General features: G+C 40.6%; 1 protein-coding gene across 3 annotated transcripts in view; it reads left to right on the top strand.

Annotated features, from left to right (window-relative positions):
- MYLK (myosin light chain kinase) overlaps positions 1-18,230 on the top strand; it is a 219,619-nt gene that overhangs the window by 174,614 nt on the left and 26,775 nt on the right. For all 3 annotated transcript variants that reach the window (XM_087731529.1, XM_087731530.1, XM_087731528.1), the window contains 4 exons: positions 1,027-1,180; positions 13,755-14,057; positions 17,717-17,752; positions 17,851-17,944. In XM_087731529.1, the coding sequence (XP_087587655.1) occupies positions 1,027-1,180; positions 13,755-14,057; positions 17,717-17,752; positions 17,851-17,944 (587 nt within the window). The remainder of the gene's footprint in view (positions 1-1,026; positions 1,181-13,754; positions 14,058-17,716; positions 17,753-17,850; positions 17,945-18,230) is intronic.

Below are 18,230 nucleotides of genomic sequence, written 5' to 3'. Positions count from 1 at the left end.
AATGCATGTGTTCTATCTCAGTTGAGGAGAAAGCAGGGAAAGTCCTGCTCTTAGCCTTGTAATTTCTTATTCTCTGAATATATGAGACAAGATAAGGCAAACTAAATAGCCTTCATTTTTAATGAAATTCTGAGAATGAGTTGGAAGCGTCACTTATCTAAGAAGGAAGTGGTGGGAGGAAGAAGGGCATTGACATTATGTTGTCTGTTTCATAAGAACACAGTGTACAGCTTCTATAATTGCAGTGTAGTATTATGAGGTTTTTAAATAATCTGTCATATCTCAAGCTAATACTGATTAAAATCTAAGTCTCCTGGGCCATTTATGCTATGATAGCTTTGTTTCAATTAAAAACTAGTTCATAATATGCCTATGGTATTCAGCTGAGATTTTGATTTTTGCCTCTCCAGAAAATAAAAATGCTGTACGAAGGCTACATCTGCTCTTTGTATGTCTTTCTGCACAGCTGTAGCATTACATCTCCATTTCAGGCAACATCATCTTCAATTGTTCAAACCCAAGAAACTATTACCCTGATTTATGTGGAAGTACAGAATAAGGCTGGTTAAGACGAGAGGGTAAAAGTCACAGCTATGGATGATTTGCACATTGGGCCTCTAAAGGAGAATGGCAAATGAATTAGGGTATTTAGAGCTAAACCCTTGTTCCACTGTGGTCTCTGTGAGATATGTGAGACCAGACTTTGTTCTTTTGCCAATTACACAGTTTGCACTTTCAGCCTGTCAAAGAGGGGTTAGAAAGTGAAACTCCTGTTCCTTTGGTGAAGTCCCAGCAACACCAATGCTCCCTGTTGCCTTTGCAGGACTGGAGCCATTATAACGTTCCGCTGCATTTCTAGATGTTTTGTGTTGGTTACACTCTTTACCAGCTGCACATATTCATTGCTGTAATAGAGTTATCTGCAGATAACAATATGATAACCTCGTATTGTAATTTGAGCTCTTTCAGATACAAAGAAATTTATTGCATAAAATCTTTTCTTTTTTTTCCTTTTGAATTTGGCAGATTGAAGAAAATGAATATATTAAAATTGAGAATGCTGAAAACAGCAGCAAGCTAACAATATCATCAACAAAGCAGGAACACTGTGGATGTTACACCCTAGTCGTAGAGAACAAGCTTGGCAGCAGACAAGCACAAGTCAACCTTACAGTTGTTGGTAAGTCCATAATAATGTTTTAGATATATACTCATTCTTTAGACATGACTCTACATCTGCTTTATACATGATGATGTGCAAAAAATTAAATAAAATAATCAGATAAGTTAAGAAGACTGAAATAAAACACTAGTACTTTCAAAAATATCTGGACTGGACGGTGACATTGTAATAAGGACTATAAGCAAATTCAGTAGGGCTATACTGTGTTTTATTTTGAAAAATCACTAGTTACAGATGGAGGTACAAAATAGCTCAAACTTTAAAAAAATCCACAATTTAAAAAACAGCTCATGTCTCCATTTTTCGGTTAGCTACCACTTCTTTTTCCCATTTAATGTTTGCAGTATCCAGATGTTTGCTAGACTGCAAATTTTAAAACTGTTCAGGAAGTATTGAGGTGGTTTCTATTAGACTGTAAATTTGAAAACATCCTGTTGCTTGGGGGAGGGAGATTTTATCCTTTTAATTGGAATTCCTACCGTTGTCTACTGTTTTACAGTGGCAGCAGAGAATAAAGGCAGCCTGTTTTGAATATGGAGCCCTTCGTATATGGGCTTTTACACACATGTATTTTAAAGCTTCAAACAGCCTTGTCAGATGACACGTTCAGGCCATCAAGTTTGTTGTAGCAGGCTGTGGACAGCTGCAGATAGTTGTAGACTGGTAGTTGCAGTATGCTTGCAGATAAAAGTGCAGCCTAGATCGAGACCAGCTAGCTTGAGCATCAGGCAAAATCTAGAGCTGTGACATCTAGCTCTGAAAAGGCTAGTGAACCCACCTTGGTGTGGATACACAGCAAATGGTTTCCAGGGAAATCTAGGGAAGTTCTATAAGCAAAGATGGTGATTTGGTTAAAACATTAGTCTGCAGGATGGGTCTGTTTCTAGGCTCTGTTACCTATGGCCTGCAGAAGGGTTTTGACACAAGGCAGGGGAGGGCAGAGCTTGCCCAGGCATTGGGATGAATTCGAGTTCAACCAGCAAGGCTGCATCCTAATCACACACTCATAACAGATACGTGGGCTAGTGAGCAAATAAAGAAATGCGGGTATAAGGCCAAAGATGAAAATCTGACTCCAATGAAATCAATGGCAAAATACCATTAACCCAAGTTGGATGGAAATTTATTCCAGCAATCCAGTGAATAATATACAAAGTTTAATGAGTAGAATCACACCTTCAAGCACAATATCCACTGCTAAAGAGTGAATGTCCCTCCGTTGCATACTGCTGTACATATTGTCAATAGAGGCCTCCTGGTTATTTAAATGAATTTCTTTCATCTAATCTGCGGCTTTCGTTGCAGTTAAAAGGTAACTGAATGAATGAGTATAAATATCAAGTAGATTCCAGCAACGTGCCAGAGAATTCAAGAACAGAAGAAAATAGAATAAGTATTTTTCACATGATGCATAGATAAATTGTACTACCCCTTCCAACAGTGGGTTGTGCAGGTCAGAAGTATAGCTAGGGTAAAAATAAACACCATGAAAAATTGTTCCTTGAATAATCATCATATACATTGTTCTGGGCACAGCTTTTGGCTCCAAAGCTGATTAGCAGCTAGAAGAATGGCAGGAGATTAATCGCTCTTTACATTTCCCTTTTTTCACTCTTTCCTAGGCGACTGCTGCAGGCTGCTAACTGTAGCAGGTTATTGGGCAAGGTGGAGTTTTTTTAGCTGAACTAGGCCGACAGTTCCCATTATCTCTTCACTGTGTGAGCCTTGACTCACTATTATATAAGTCACTGTTTTATATCCTTTGGAGTTAATTGGTTTGCAAGTCTTTGAATTGTATAACCTTATAAAGCTACATCTCAGCCTCCTGCTTTGCCCTTCCATAAGAAATGTGCCAGAGAACAGTGGGATTCCCAGAGATGCTTTTGGGACAGTTGGGTGAAGAATCCTTACAATGTGCTGGAGTTTGCCATGCGTTTTGGCTGATGACAAGCTATCTGTTTCCAACTGAAAAGAATAAATTCCCTCTTGTAACATTGCCAAGCTCTTCAGTGAGACATCTTGCTGATGTCAGCACTGCCAAAGGCATGAGAAAGCCTCGAGATTCCTAGTTTGCTACACATGTGCTTTAAGGCCAGATTCTTCCATCTGGGTACTCAAAAATGTGAGAAAAGGGACCAAAAATGTCTTCCTTCTAGGAAGTGGGTTAGAATCACACTACTGAGATAAAATCCCTCACCCCATTTGCACCTTTGAAGGTGTTAAATGTTCATGCAAGTTGGAAGGTACTTTTCTCCAGAGCCTGCGCCAGTCACAATAGGGAAACTATGCTTCTCTAAATACGCAGAATGTGAGACCTCTTAGTCTACCAAAGCTCATCTTTAGCCCTTGATTCCCACTTGTCAGTTCTCTGCTCCATCCAAAGTATTGGGAAGAAACTTGCCCTTCCTTCCCTGACCCTGCATTCATAACAGGTGTTTGTGGAGTAAGCCCTGGTCCTGAAGATCAGCTCTGTTTGCCTCAGCTATTTATAAGGCTCTAAACTCCCTGTGAGCTGCCTCCCTATGAGTTTACCGGCAAGAGGCACATCTATGTGTATGCTGTGTGCTCAAAACACCGCTGACTGACCACAGCCCGCAACTAAGTCTTGAATGTATTGAGGGAAACTACAAACAGAGAACATCTGCTCTCTGGAGGAGTGTGTCTGAGCCAACCTAGAGCTATGTTGCTCAAAGAGGTAGCTAACAAGCTTGTCTGTTGTGAATTCTAGCAAATCAAAGGCATTTGTTAAAATATAAAATGAAATAAATAAGGAAATAAAGAAGTATTTCTTTTATTATTACTGCTTACAACCATGTGGGTTGCAAAGTCTTCATGCCGATGGGGAAGCTTCTCATGTGAAAGACTCAAATAAGCATTTCCCAAATTAAATTTGGACTGTAACACATGTCAGGGAGCAGGTTGCCCAGAAAAGTTGTGCAGTCTCCATCCTTGAAGGTGTTCAAGGTCAGACTGGATAAGCATCTGAGCAATCTGGTCTGACCTTATTGCTGATCCTGCTTTGACCAGGAGGGTATTTAAGATCTTGGTTTTATGCTTTCAGTTGTCAAAGACCTTTCTTCACAAAAAATAACATTACTGACTTACCTTGAACCAGAGGACAGAGGACAGAGGACAAAGCTTATTTGCCAGATTCAAATCAGAAATAATCCTTCCATGATTTAAACCCTGAGTCCTAGACTGTAAACTATAGCTGGGTATGATTACTATAAATGATTTTTAATAATTTTTAATTTTAATAATGACTTTTAGGGGAAAAAATCTACCCTGCATTCCTTTGAATTTGGCTCCTAAAGTCTTAAATTTAACTGCTCACACTGTCAGGCTCAGACTTTAAGTGCAAGCTTAACTGAACTGAGCAGGGGTTCTGACACTTAAAGAGTTTGAATAGTATATGATTCAATGCAGGCCATGGGAAAAGATGCTCTTTAAAGAAACCCAACTTTATTCTAAGGATTTTGTTTCCTTTGCGATTTTAAAGAATATCAATGAACAAAATGTCCATTATACTCAGCTTCCAGTGTGAGCTGTTTGCAGTCCACACCCCAGATGCACAGATATGTAGTCAAGTTAGAGGACACTTGTGAATTGATCGGCAGTGCAGTGTGCTGATGAGTACACAGCACTGAGCCACAAGGACTGAGTCTTGAGTTTCACATTGATTCATTGTGTAACTTTGGCTGTATAAGCACTAATAATACTGTGAGACCTGCAGTAGAAGTGAGATATCCAAGTTAAGCAATGTCCTCTTTTAAAGGGTTGACCGGTCCCAAAATGTCCATGTGAGCTCTTCTCTATTGTTATGATTAGCTCTCTTAAATAAGCAATTTCATTAGCTAAGTGATCTCTCTAGGGAGATTTTGCAACATGTTTCTGCTCCAAAACCAAAATGGCCCAATGTGGGACTGAGCTAATGATTTACAGCAGATACTGTGTCAGATTAAAGTGGACTTCTGTTGCCAAAGCTATATTAAATGAGCCAGTGATGAGCTTAGTGTAAGACAGGACTGATTCAGGCAAAGTAGAGCCCTCACTCTACAGTGATAGCAAGGAATATTCATTCCTTTCATGCCATTTATTAGATGTATATGGGTAAATTTATCAAATTCCTGGTTCCGAACATTTTAGCTATGTGACAGGAATACCCCAATCTGTAACCACTTTTGAAAAAGGAACTTGGTTTTCATACTGGCTAAAGCTGGATGCTATGACGAAGAGTCAAAAGAATAATGGAGTATTCAACAAGGAGAATTTGGCACTAGAGAAATAATCTGTTCTGCAGCTATGCCACAAGCTTCCTTCATGATTTTGGGCAAACTGCTTCATGTTTCCATGCCTACTATACAGGGATTTTGTGATGATCGGTGTTTGGTGAATGGATATTAGTGACATCTTTTCCTTTTGTTAATAAAGAAGTAAAAACACATGGGGGCTGATTTTGATCAACTTTGTTTGTCTTTTATAAATCCTTTAGATTTGTATTGTTCCTGGTGTGGTATTGTATTAAAAAAAAAAAATTATCATGGTGATTAGTGAGCTGTATGATAGATATATGCAGAAGAATAAGAGCAATATCATTATACCCTGAGAGGCCTAAAGATAATTGTTATGGTGTTTTTATACTCCAAGCGTTTGTGCACATACTGTGTCCTGTGTCCTCATGCACTGTTGGACAGTGATAAACCAAGTACTTAAGGACACATATATAAGCATGTTGCACACAGGCATGCAAGAAGTATAACATGAATTCACTAATACCTGCTCCTCTGCATAAGGTTACGATTCCATACTTGAATCGGGATGGAGAAGTTAGTTACTTTCTGCGAGGAAATGGTTACTTCTATGCCTTTAGCAGAATCTGTATGAGCAGAGTCTTTCCAAGCAAAAATGAGAAAATACAAGTTTAGCTTGAGAACAAGATCTGATCATCACTAACTCCAACAGTCATTGAATATAATGGTAGGATTATTAATTGCTTATATGAAGGGCTTGGTCCTGGTTCAACAAGTGACATATATGCATGCTATGTTAGCATTAGTTCTGTGCCCTGAAACTCTTTTAGAAGGAAATGTGGTAGCATAACCAACAGTTTACAGTGACACTATCAGCATGATTTGTGAGTGCCTGAGAAGTCTGGCTCAGTGCTAGCCGCGCAGACTGAGCGGATCCAGCAGTGGTCAGAAACTGTGCGTTCTCCCTCTGGAAAAGCGAGTGCAGACATCTGTAAGCAGGTAATGAAGCAGAACAACCATAGGCACTCGTACAGAAAATACTGCAGCTCAGAAGTGCTAACGTGAATGCTTCTGAAACTTCGTCTTCTTTTGAGAAGCATCAGATTATATCTTGCACTATTCATGTGATTCCCTGTTTACAGTTAGGGTCGAGAATGCAGTGAATTTCCTAAGAATATGTGGGTGGACTTGGCCTCTAACCTTTAGGCTTTTAAATTCCTCTGGATTGCTGGAAGATTTTTGTCACCAGTTTTATGGTTAAAGGGCAACTAGACTGGTGGTTAAGGAAGAGATGTCTTACATTGCTGTTGTTGCTGCTGCTGTCGTAGTCAACAGTGTTGTAACCTCTGCTGTCAGCTTCCCAACTACTGCTCGGTGGCAAAACTCTGCAGCTGTACCAAAACTAAATTTTCACAGCAAGATCACAATGTATAGAGGAAAAACAGCTTACGTTGCCCTAGGCATCAGTGCCAGTATAGTGATCCAGAATTATTCCTTGGAGGGCCATCTGGTTTCAATGTCATTTCTTTTAGGAGAACTTCCAGTAGAACTCCCTGCTTAGTTATTTTTCCTGATACTTGCCTTCACCTTTCTTCTGTTGAAGAAAAGGAAATGTAATGACAGTATTTCTGACAACAAAATTCCTGTATTTTCCCTGCTGTTAAATGCTAGGAATGTCTTAGTTACTAAGAAATGATTCATCACGAATCCTGCACACAAACATGGGGTTCCTAGGCCCCAAACCCACCCCAGTGGAGACTTGGAATCTGCTGATAGTCTTACTGGGGAAAGTCCTAAAATTTATTCTGCCTTTCAGTGGACAGGTATTGGAGCTCTAATTCAATCAGTTATCAAACCAGATGCCTAACGTGTAGCACATGAATAAGCCGAATAGCTTGTTGACTCAGGCACAGGAGCAGATGGTTTAGAAAAAGGGCTCCTGAGAATGCATTATATATTTGTTTGTTCCATTAGGCCTGTGGCAGAAGGAGATGTTCTTGTGCTGAGGGCATTTGCGTGGGAGTGGTGAGCTCTGGTTTCGTTCCCAGCTCCATTCTCCTGCGTGTCCTTGGGCAAGGTCATTTCACTCTTTTATGCCTCAGTTATCCCAACTGGCAAAGTGGGAACAGCAGCACGAAGCGGTGCTCTGGGCCTCCAGTATTTGTGAGCTACTTTATCCGCAGGTCTCAAAAGGGCAGTTTTTAAATAGCTTAGTTTTATGTCAGAGTTGTCGGGAGGGGCACTGTGGTGAGGGATCCCACTTCGAGGAGGCTAGCAGCAGTCCGCAGTGTGTACTGCCGGGAGGGGTGAATTTCAAACTCTGGTCCTCTGAGCTAACTAACCTTGTCCATGTGGTCCTCGGCTCTGCTGGGGAGGCTGTTTCATTAGGAGAAAATTTCTGTTCCTTTCAACTTCTCGTTTGTTGTTTTGCAGGAGAATGCAGGCAGTCTTTTCTAGTTTAATTTTATGCTAAACCTGTGGTACATTAACATCCAGAAGGGTGCTAATGGGAGTTACAGGGTGTTAAGGGCTAATAATATCTCTACTTATAGCACTCCTCTCCCTTGGAAAAAAAGCTGCAGGGCATAGTTTCCCGAGCAAAGCAGAGAGGTCTGCCATGACCCTGAGCCCTGTCAGCAATAATGCGGAGTTCAGTTATGACCTTTTATGGTTTCGCTTTTCTCCTGCTGATGAATTTCAAATGAAGGCTTTGCCAGTGCTGTCGGCATGGACAGTGTTCAACTGGCTTTTGCAGCATATTAAATACCTTCTCTGGCTAAACAGCTTGTGGAATGGAATTAAATTGTTTCTTTCTGTCTGTTCTTTATCTGTCAGACAAATATCACAATAGCTAATAATAGTGTTATACAGTAATATGATAACTGGATTTAGAAAGAAACCAAACCAATTTTGAGACCAGATAAAGAAAACTACTTCAGAGACATTGCTTCAGTGCTGCCTGTTTGTAAAAGAGAAATAACTTTTTTTCAGAGGCTGTGGTTATACTGTTCTCAGTTTTCAGAGGCTTTCTACTAGAACAGCATTGCTGCTTAAGAGCCCGCCAGAGCCCTGCAAGCTCTTAATGTGCAGCAAGCCCTATCGCCTTGCTTTGGCTCAGCCTGACCCTCACATCAAGTAGCAGAACAATTTCCATGTCCCTGCGCTCAGAGTTAGATAAGGAGGTTGCTGCCTTTTTTGGTCTCCTGGAATGGTGCTTGCGTTCTGTGAACTCTGTAAACCGGGCCGTGTGGAGAAGGCAGTGAGATCTGGATAGCACGGTTTCATGTTATGTGGATGTCCGGTATGAGCTGTGGGTTCACCACCTATGTATGCAGAAAGACAGAAAGTCCCTTTCCTTATCAGGAGGAATTTTGGGTTACACACCACTGAAAAAAAGGCAAGGACCTCAAGTCAAATTTGTCTCATAAATAGCAATGATTTAAAGGCTGAGCATGCTTATGCTTTATGCTTCTCAGAGTGTACAAATACAAATTAATTGAAGGTTACTTCAGGCTGTATATCAAAACCTGTTTACCAAAATATTTCTGAGAATTTGTCTGAGGAAGGAGTGCAGCTGAATTCAATTTGGGAGTAAATAAGAAGTGCACATTTCAATCCTGGTATGGTCTTAAATGTGGCTTATACATTTCATGTGAGGCCAGCTCGTGACCTTGCCATCTGCCCTAAGGAACGCATGCCACAAAGAATAAACTGGAATCTGACCTCCTTGCTCTGGGGTTGTGGTAATTTATGTCTCCCTTTGTTGGGAAATAGAGTTTTTTTTATCTGTGCCTAGTTTGCTGGAGCACAAAGGGAGGAAAGCAGTAGAGCCCTCCTTCACATCACCTCCACTCCCTTCTTACTCCACTATGCATGGCATATACTACGTATGAGTTGCTGCTGCTGCTTCCTCGGTGCCACTAGTGTCAGTGACTTGATGCAGTCTCTGTGCTGCTGTGCAGAACAGTCCCAGAGGCAGGCTTGAGGCCAAATCAGCTGCTTGTCCATCTTTGCCTGCCACTAGGCTTTGGGAGCCAGCTCGGGGCAACCCTACTGATACTCCTAAAGAGATTACGTAGGGAGCTTTGAGCTTGAGACCCCCTTAGCATTTAACTGGCCAACGTCCAACTATCTTGTTAGCCTCTGCAGTCATACTATTAGACAAATGAGGTGATCACACATCCTAGTAAAAGAGGTGTAAGTACTATTTTCTACAAAGGAGGTGGGGTTTGTAGGATTCAGACCAAGTTCAACAGGAATGTGTGGATACTGCCAATTTGACCGTGACAATCTAGAATATCATAAAACATAGCTAAGTCTTGATTTTGGTATTATATGCATGCTGTAAGTTAGCCAAGAGTGGAGTACATGTACTTTCATATAGTTAAGACATCTCATGGTGTAGAATATATAGATGTTTTCTTTTGTTGCATATAATAGTGAAACTGAAGTTAGAGCTCAATATTTTAAATTCATTGTTTCCCCTATAGAAATGTTCACAAGGAGCAGTGTATTTTTGGATGCGCTCCCCTTTCTTCTAGTTCACATGTTGGCTTGTGGCTACAGTTTGGTCCAGAACAGGAAGAACAAAATTGTGGTCCAGTGAAGCCTATGTAAAGCCCTCATAATATAAGCCTGAGTATGAAGTATGTTTGTGTGTGTGAAAGACCGCATGTGACATGCAAATAAAATATTGAAGATGGACAGCTCAGGGACATTAATGGTATACTGAAAACTAGAGACTACTGAAAACAAAATAGAGAACTGTGCTTGACTTCCACACCCCTCCTCAACCCACTGGTTATTTTTATTGGAAGCAGCTAATTGTGCTGATAGCTATTTCATATCCCAGAAGGGAATGTAGTTTGGCAAAATATCCTAGCTTTCAATACAGACAGATGAATAAAGGGTAACCTTTAAAATCCCCATAGAATAAACTGTTGAGAAACAAAACAGACACATGGAGAGACCATCTGCAAATTCTCTGAATGAACAGAGCTGTAGAATACCATCCAGTCTGATAACAAATAATTTTTAAGCGTGGTAAAATGGTACATATACATCTGTCATATTAAGAAAGAGGAAAGATTAGGCTTTCGTTCTTGTTTATGATCTCCCATAGCAGCTACTACCCCAGTATTTATACATCGAGCAGATCTGCAAGCAGCGGCACATGGACTTCAAACAAAAATGTGCGTCTTTCTGGCTCAAGAGAATCCAGCCAGGGTTGCAGGTTTTCATCTTTGCCTACCCGGAAAAATTTATTAGGAAAGTAGAAATATTCTCAAGGCTGGCAGATATTAGACTAAAACCATGTAACATTTTCTTTATCGCTGATGTCCCCTTGGCCATGAAAGTTTTCTCTCCAGTGCTCACATACCTAAGCCTTTCTTCTGTAAACTATGCTGGCCAAAGGGACTGCAGTTATCTAGGTGAGTCATGGAAAGAGAGGTCACTAAGGTAACTGTGGCCTAGGCAACTGATAAATCATGCCCAGACCTTCATTTGGAAACAGAATAGTATTGAAAGTCAGCAAAGAGAGACTGTATTTTCATGTCCTGCAAAGGAAGCTGGCTACTGTGCTCTGCGAAGACCGAAGCATATGCATTCTTTCCTCCTTCAATGTAAAATTCAGTGCAGAGCATTACAGCAAGCTAACACTTTCTTTTTATTTTTAAAACAAACACATACCATCCAGACTTAGCTGTGTGCATAGCAGATGTCAGAGAATCTGCACTACTTTGGCAAACCCGAACAGATGCCTCTGTAAGGTGATAGACTACTGGCTTAGCTTTTTCTTCAAAGTATTTTCCTCTTGCTATCAGCAACTGCTCTGTTCTGTTTGGATTTAGGATAAGTCAGCTGTTACTTATCCAGGTTCTTCTATCTGCATCTTGAGATGATGCAATGATGATTATATAGTTGGAAAACAAGAAACAGAGCTGAATATTCTTCTTCTGTACAGATTTTGAAGACGACAGAGGTAGCATCATTCCTTACAATGTCTGCATGGATAAGAAGTTGTAGTGAAAAGAAGATGGCTATCGCTGCTGTTTGACTAAAACCACACAATCCATGTGTGTCACGCAACCAGCTCCCTGCTGGCTGCTGTATTATTGTACAAGGGTTCTGATATTGTGAGTGGTGTGAGCATTGAACTCTCACTTCTTGCAGCTCCAAGGAGGCTGGGGCAGGACTAGTACAGGGAAGAGGGGTGCTGCTGTTTGGGCACCAGGAGATCAAGATTCAGTTCACATCTTTGTTACAATCTCTTTCTAATCTTGGACAAATCATTTAACTTCTCTGTGATTCAGTTCACGATATCTACGCTATAAATTCATGCTTGTTAATAGTCCCTTTTATTCTGCCAGAAAATTAGGGGAGTAAAATGTGACAACTAAGCAGGGCAGTAAGCCATTCCAGAGGTTAAGGACATGTGGTCTCTGATACTTGTGTTCAACAAGAGATGTACTGTATAATGATGACTCCTAGTGGAATGGTGTTTTAAGTGTTTCCAAAATGAATAAAGATAACCTACGTTCTGGCAGTCTCTTTTTCTTCCACCTGGGCATTCTCATGCTGAATGCAGCAGCAAACCCTTGGTGTCCATCTCCCTTCCTCTCTCCCAGTCTTTTCCCTCATACTTAACAAGTTCTATTTATGTATCTTCTAATATGTTGTGGAGGGAGATGGATTTTCCATCACAACTGAACTAAAAGGAATTACAAAAGTCTTTTCAGGGAAATCATTGGTCAACGGAACTTGCACTCTTCCAAATAGTGAACTGATATTTAACTGTCTTGATCAGATCCCTCTGTCCAAGAACTAAAGGCATGTTTGTGGCAGACTGTGGCTATTCTGTCTGCTCAGTCATTTTCCTAGGAATGATAATTTCAGTATGGAGGGATAACTGATACAGTCTGCTACAGTAAGGCTTTGATCAAAGTCCACGGCAGTTTTCTGCAGCATTTGGATGTTTTTATTGCTGAGAAAGTGGCTGTATTTTTTGGCTGGTTTGCCAGCTCTGCCTTTCTTAAGGAGAAAGTGATAATGTCCATTAGCAGTTTTAACCAGCAAAATGCAACAGGATTTTATCAGTCCATGTCCAGTGTAACCGCTGTTTGTAGCATCTCACGCTTTCTATCTTTTTCTTTTCATCTTCTGTCATTTTATCCCATCCTTTGATTTCTCATTCAACCTTTAGCCACTAGTTCATCCAGATCAACATCATCATTATTTTGTAGGTTTTGCTAGATTACTTCTGAGAGGATTATTCCCAAGGAAGATATTTGTTCCCTTTAAAGTCTTTTGAAGTGCTTAACTTCCATAATTATTTTCTTAATCAGTAATTTTTTTAAAAAGTCAACATTTTTCTGTCTTAGCAAAACATTCATTTCAATAACTATGTAATCATTAAACTTCATTTTGAAAAAGTCATATAAGTGCAAAGGTTTCGTATTGTATCGGATGTTTGCATAGTTGGCTGCACATCTGCACACCAGGTTCTGGTAACAGCAGCTCTATTCATGCAAATAAGGAGTACGGGAGCAAGCCTCTAACTGATGAAAAACAGAAGTTTCTATCGTCCACCTCCCCAGCGATTTCCAAGATGCCCATAAGATTAAAAAAAATCTCACTATTTAAATGATGTATTCTAAGTTGAATTCCTTTTTACCAAAAAGTGCACTAGGCTTCCAAAAACTGCACATAGGCGAAGTTGTTCACTAAATTGTTAGCAGACAAAGTTGTCGCCCTTCAAGATCTGTGTTTCTGTGCCAACAAACTGGTTTTAGTATCTCTGCTACCCAGGTATAGTTGGATGAGTGGCACATTCTGAGGTGGTGAAGCATCGGTAGTGGCCCTGAAGTATGGAAGCAGATGAAGGGAGCTGGAGAAGGAGTGTCACAGCTACGGTGACTGTTACAGGGGTAAACCTCTAAGGAAGTTCTCCAAGGAGTGGTTTGCACTATTATGGGAGATTTGATTTCAGTACTTGCAGGCATAGCTGTGACTGGTTTTAGTCTCCATAGTTTCTGTAATGACAGCTGTGAAGGGCATTAGGCTTCAGCATGGTTTAGCAGGATGCCCAGGGAACTGAACAACCCATGCTTAGGCCCATGTGGGACTGGCGTCCATGTTAGTTAATTCAGATACGTCTGTCTGTGCCGCAGTTGTTCCTTCTCCCTGTAGTACAAACCTCTAAAGCAGAGCAAAGGCATGAAAAGAAAAAGGCTGTTAGGTGGGGTCAGTGATACCCTAATGGAAGTCCTACCTCTTACCCTCACAATTTCATCTAATGTGCTTTGCATATGTTTCTGCAGATAAACCAGACCCACCTGCTGGAACACCTTGCGCTTCAGACATACGGAGTTCCTCCCTCACTCTCTCGTGGTACGGCTCCTCTTATGATGGTGGAAGCGCGGTGCAGTCCTACACTGTGGAGATCTGGAACTCAGTGGATAACAAATGGACAGATCTCACTACCTGCCGCAGCACCTCTTTCAATGTGCAGGACCTGCAAGCTGACCGGGAGTACAAATTCCGTGTGCGAGCTGCTAACGTGTATGGCATCAGCGAGCCCAGCCAAGAATCTGAGCTGGTAAAAGTTGGAGAGAAACAAGAAGGTTAGTTTTTAAGAGGAAAAAAAAAAATCTAAATTCCATTAAACAGTATCTTAGCAGTTCCCCAGTGAGGTCAGGCAGCTGTAGATACTCCTTCACATGTGCCTCTGTGCAATGAATGCTTATGCTGGCTGCAAGTGTGCTGAAGTCCCTTTGCAGACGTCATGTGGGTGTCTGAGCATATAAGTTTTGCATGCATCCAGTGTGGAAACTTGGCTTCAGGAATCCCAAAACCCTGCCTAGTGAAAGCAACCAATAATTCGACTTCTGGCTTGCTGTGCGAGTGCTGGCTGACAGACGTCTGTAGTTCAGTGCACAGGTAATGGGAGATGAAACCTTTCATACAGAGGTTACACATTCAGACCATGCCCAGTCGGCAGATGATGTTTGGTGGCTTACCTGAAACATACTGATGGATTCATGACAGTTTATACTGGACACACCATGGAAAAACAAGCCATAAACACTATCCCAAATTTGCTTTTGGAAAAAGTAAATATGCTTGCTGCTAGCCAAGCACTGAATATGCATCAAAAACTGAATTAGCCTCTCATACCTACTTGTAGTTCCTATGCTTCAAATCCCAGCAGGGTAGAGCACCTCAGTCCTGTTGCCCCTAGTACACCAATCTTGTGAATTCAAGGCTATCCTACTTAGCATGTTGGTTTTGCAGTGTTATGGGTACTAAAAATATTTTTTAGGGTTTTTGATTGCAGTTGCACATACTTGTAAAAATATTTTTCAGTATCTTTTGCCTCTTACTTTTTGCTTATGATCTTCTCAAAGGACTAATGGGAAGAGCTGGAGCATTTTAGAAATTATTCAGAAAGTGGTATCAAAATCTTAAACACACACAAAAATCAGCATTATTTTTTAAAAACAGATATCGAATGCATATTTTTGTGTGCACCCACATCTACCTACTGTGCAAGGATCACTTCGATAGTCATACCACACCGAAAAGCCCAGACCAAGAATAATGTATTCTGCCATTTTTCCTGTCTTTGTGGAGTGGACTATGTGTTGTCTCTCTCCCTCCCTACTTATGCATGCAGGGCTTTGGAGTTTTAAGTGTCTCACATAATCCTTGTGATGTTATCTTTTATTGCCACAGCAAGACAAAATGATAGGAAAGTGGTGCAGCATCACACAACTGTGTAGGCCTCTCAACAGACATTCCAAACGAAAGTAAATCATATTTCTCTTCAAGTGCTAAATTGGATGCATTCTGAGAAATTACTTTCCTCTATTGTAAAGATTTAAAACCTGATCTAAATCAAGACACAGCTTCGCTTCAAAGGGGGGAAAATAGCGTTCAGAGTAGAAATAAAATTGAAAGGAAGCTAGACAGTATTGGTTCCTCATAATAAAATTCCCTGTGCTTGAATGCTCTCTTCGTTTAGTTGCAGGATGAGCACCTTCCAGAGCTGGGGACCTGACTCTTCCCTACATTTTGTTTTCCTAGAGCAAGCACTACTTGTACTGGACCAAAGCAAACAAGCTATTTTTCTTTTTAAGACTGAGAGTTTTCTTACATAGATTTAATTCAAAAAGGCTAGAAAGTGTATGAATCATTGTGATACATATAAAAACCAACAAAAAAACCCTGTTTTGAGTGAAATGAAAATGCATTCTGTTTGCAGAAGGGTGGGTTGTCTTGGTGCTCTCAATGCCAGGGCTTTTTGATTTTAATTCTTGATACTGCAGCTGGCGTGGAGAAAGGGCAAGTCATATAAAGTACATTTTTTCAAGTGTGTGAATATAACTGGTGCTTTAACTAAAGGCAGTGGAAAATGCATGTGTTCAGCACCTCTCAAAGCCAGGACTTTAAGCTGCCATCTATGTAAACACTCAGCTGAGTAACTAGGGATTTTCCGTTGCTGCCAGAAAGACTGATTACTGATTTTCATACTGAGGTGGCCAGTGCAATCTCAATATAATCTTAGTGAAGAAAGGCATGGCTAACTTTTCACTTGCATTTAAAGAAAACAGCTACTAAAATAAGGTTGTAAGTCACAACAGGTTAAAGTAGGCATTGCCACATTTGACGAAGATTTGGTACCATTAACCTGCTTCTGAGAAAGGTTTTAGTGCAGCTACTCAGTGCTTACCAAGCTCAGATATGTTCCGCTTATCTAATTTAGGCTTCCACTGGCAGGCTAAAATGTTTCTAGTTCATGGCTTCAATATAGTGTCGCTGCAGAACTGGGAACTGACTTCTTTGTCTAATCAGTATTTGGCAGACATTAACTACTGGCAGTGTGGTTGGGATCAGCTCCCTTATGCAGCCCTTAAAAGGGGAGGAAAATGTGATGTGCTCTATGCAAGTGTGGTTTCTAGCCGAGGAAGATCTGAGGACAGCCACCCCTGAGTGGGGAGGGCTCGCTTCCCTCCCTGCTCTTCTGGTAAATCACTACAAACCAGCTCGTCTGTGCTGGGACATACAAGGGTTGCAAATCCAGAAAAAAGAGAGAAGGGCTTCAGTAACAGATTATATCTACTTGATTGGCTTTGCTACCAGAACACAGATGCAGCATTATGTGTTGGATGTGAAAAGGTGATGCCCACGCATCAGACCAGCTATCTGCTCACCCTGCACCCTTTTTTTCTCTTGTTTTCTTCTCATCTGCTGCATATAACTCTACACTCTAAAGCACCTAACAGCGTCCACAGTACCGCATTAATGTTTCATAACATAAATCTGTTGACACAGTGGGGATAAATCACTTGGTTAGGCTTGCACTCTGTGATGGCAAAGTGCAGCTTCAGCAGCTAAAGGGAGAATTGTACAAGTCACTGTGCAACTGCCTTTGCAGTTTCTCAAATTACTGCTCATAGCCACAGGTCTTAGGAGCAAGCCCAAGCAGTGTCAGTAATATATAACAACATTCCAGCTACAACCCCTTTCCCCTCATACCTGCAGGCAACATAGGGAACAACACACAAACCAGTGCTACTGATAGTTCACGCACATGAAAATTAAAAATGAAAATCAAGACACTCAGGCCAGCTTTTACTTTGTCTTCTGTCACCGGGCTTGCCAACGTCTCTGCGTGCCTTTGAGTATGCCTGCAGAACTGAGGCTCCACTTAGACCTCAATGATTTCAAAATTCAGCCATGCTCAGGAAAGTGCGTGCTGTCCAAATTTTCTAGTCCTCTTGAGTCTGAAAAATTTGTCTGGATGCTTGCAGGAAATTTTTTAATGTACCAACTTGCTTTACTTTTGGCTTTGCAATCCAAAAAAATGCATAGAAAAGCCAGAATATGATTTGTGATTGAACCAGAAATGTTATTGATTTTAATATTTTTAATTTATTTTCTATTTCACTAAGGCATTCCTAAAGCTATTTATTAGATGACTTTGAACTGATTCAGTATGCTGATATTTCTAGTAGGCAGGTATAATAGATGAGTACTGCAAAACACATGAATTTGATTTATTAAGAAATGGTGACCAGATTGTGATTGTGTAGTCAATAATCATGTAGAAGTGGTGAAGAGGTTTTAATTATGAAGTTAATGCACAAACTCCCTGACTGCTTTTTGCTGCTTAGCCATAGGGTCTACCAGTTGCCCATGTTACTGTGAATAATTTGACTATCTTATGTAAGTACCATATCCTACATAATAAGTTATTCATGTCTTTTTGTTTTCATCATAGAACTTAAAGAGGACGAAGTGGAGCTATCTGATGACGGTAAGAAGTTCATATTTTAATCAGGACAAATGCAAATCTGTGGTTTTAATTCATGTTTTATGGAGGTTTTAATCATGGTCCTTAATACTTATTTGTAGAAGGGAAAGAAACAGAGGTCGACTATCGGACGGTTACTATCAACACGGAACAAAAAGTTTCAGATGTCTATAATATCGAAGAAAGACTGGGATCGTAAGTACTATATTGTGGTTTTGAACACACGAAGTTTTCAAGGCTACCAGTCAATTATGAAGATCATGTGCATTCATTCTTTGATGGTGTCTTGCACTTTCAACATTCCAGCTGGGCTCCTCTGTTGCAGTAAAAATAGATTTTAACATATGTTGGCCTCCACTCCATAAAAATCATTTATTCCTACTAATTGATAATTTTAAATAGGCACTACATGCATTTCTGGCAAGGAAAATGGAGCCCACAAATGAATAAAGCTAGAGGATTCATTCGTTGTTCAGTGTTC

This window comes from Nipponia nippon, unplaced genomic scaffold, assembly GCF_047370975.1.
Source record: "Nipponia nippon isolate SJK-2023a ecotype South Korea unplaced genomic scaffold, ASM4737097v1 scaffold_5, whole genome shotgun sequence".
NCBI lineage: Eukaryota > Metazoa > Chordata > Aves > Pelecaniformes > Threskiornithidae > Nipponia > Nipponia nippon.
Note: the sequence above shows the minus strand (reverse complement) of the source record. Positions and strands in the feature narration are given on the sequence as shown.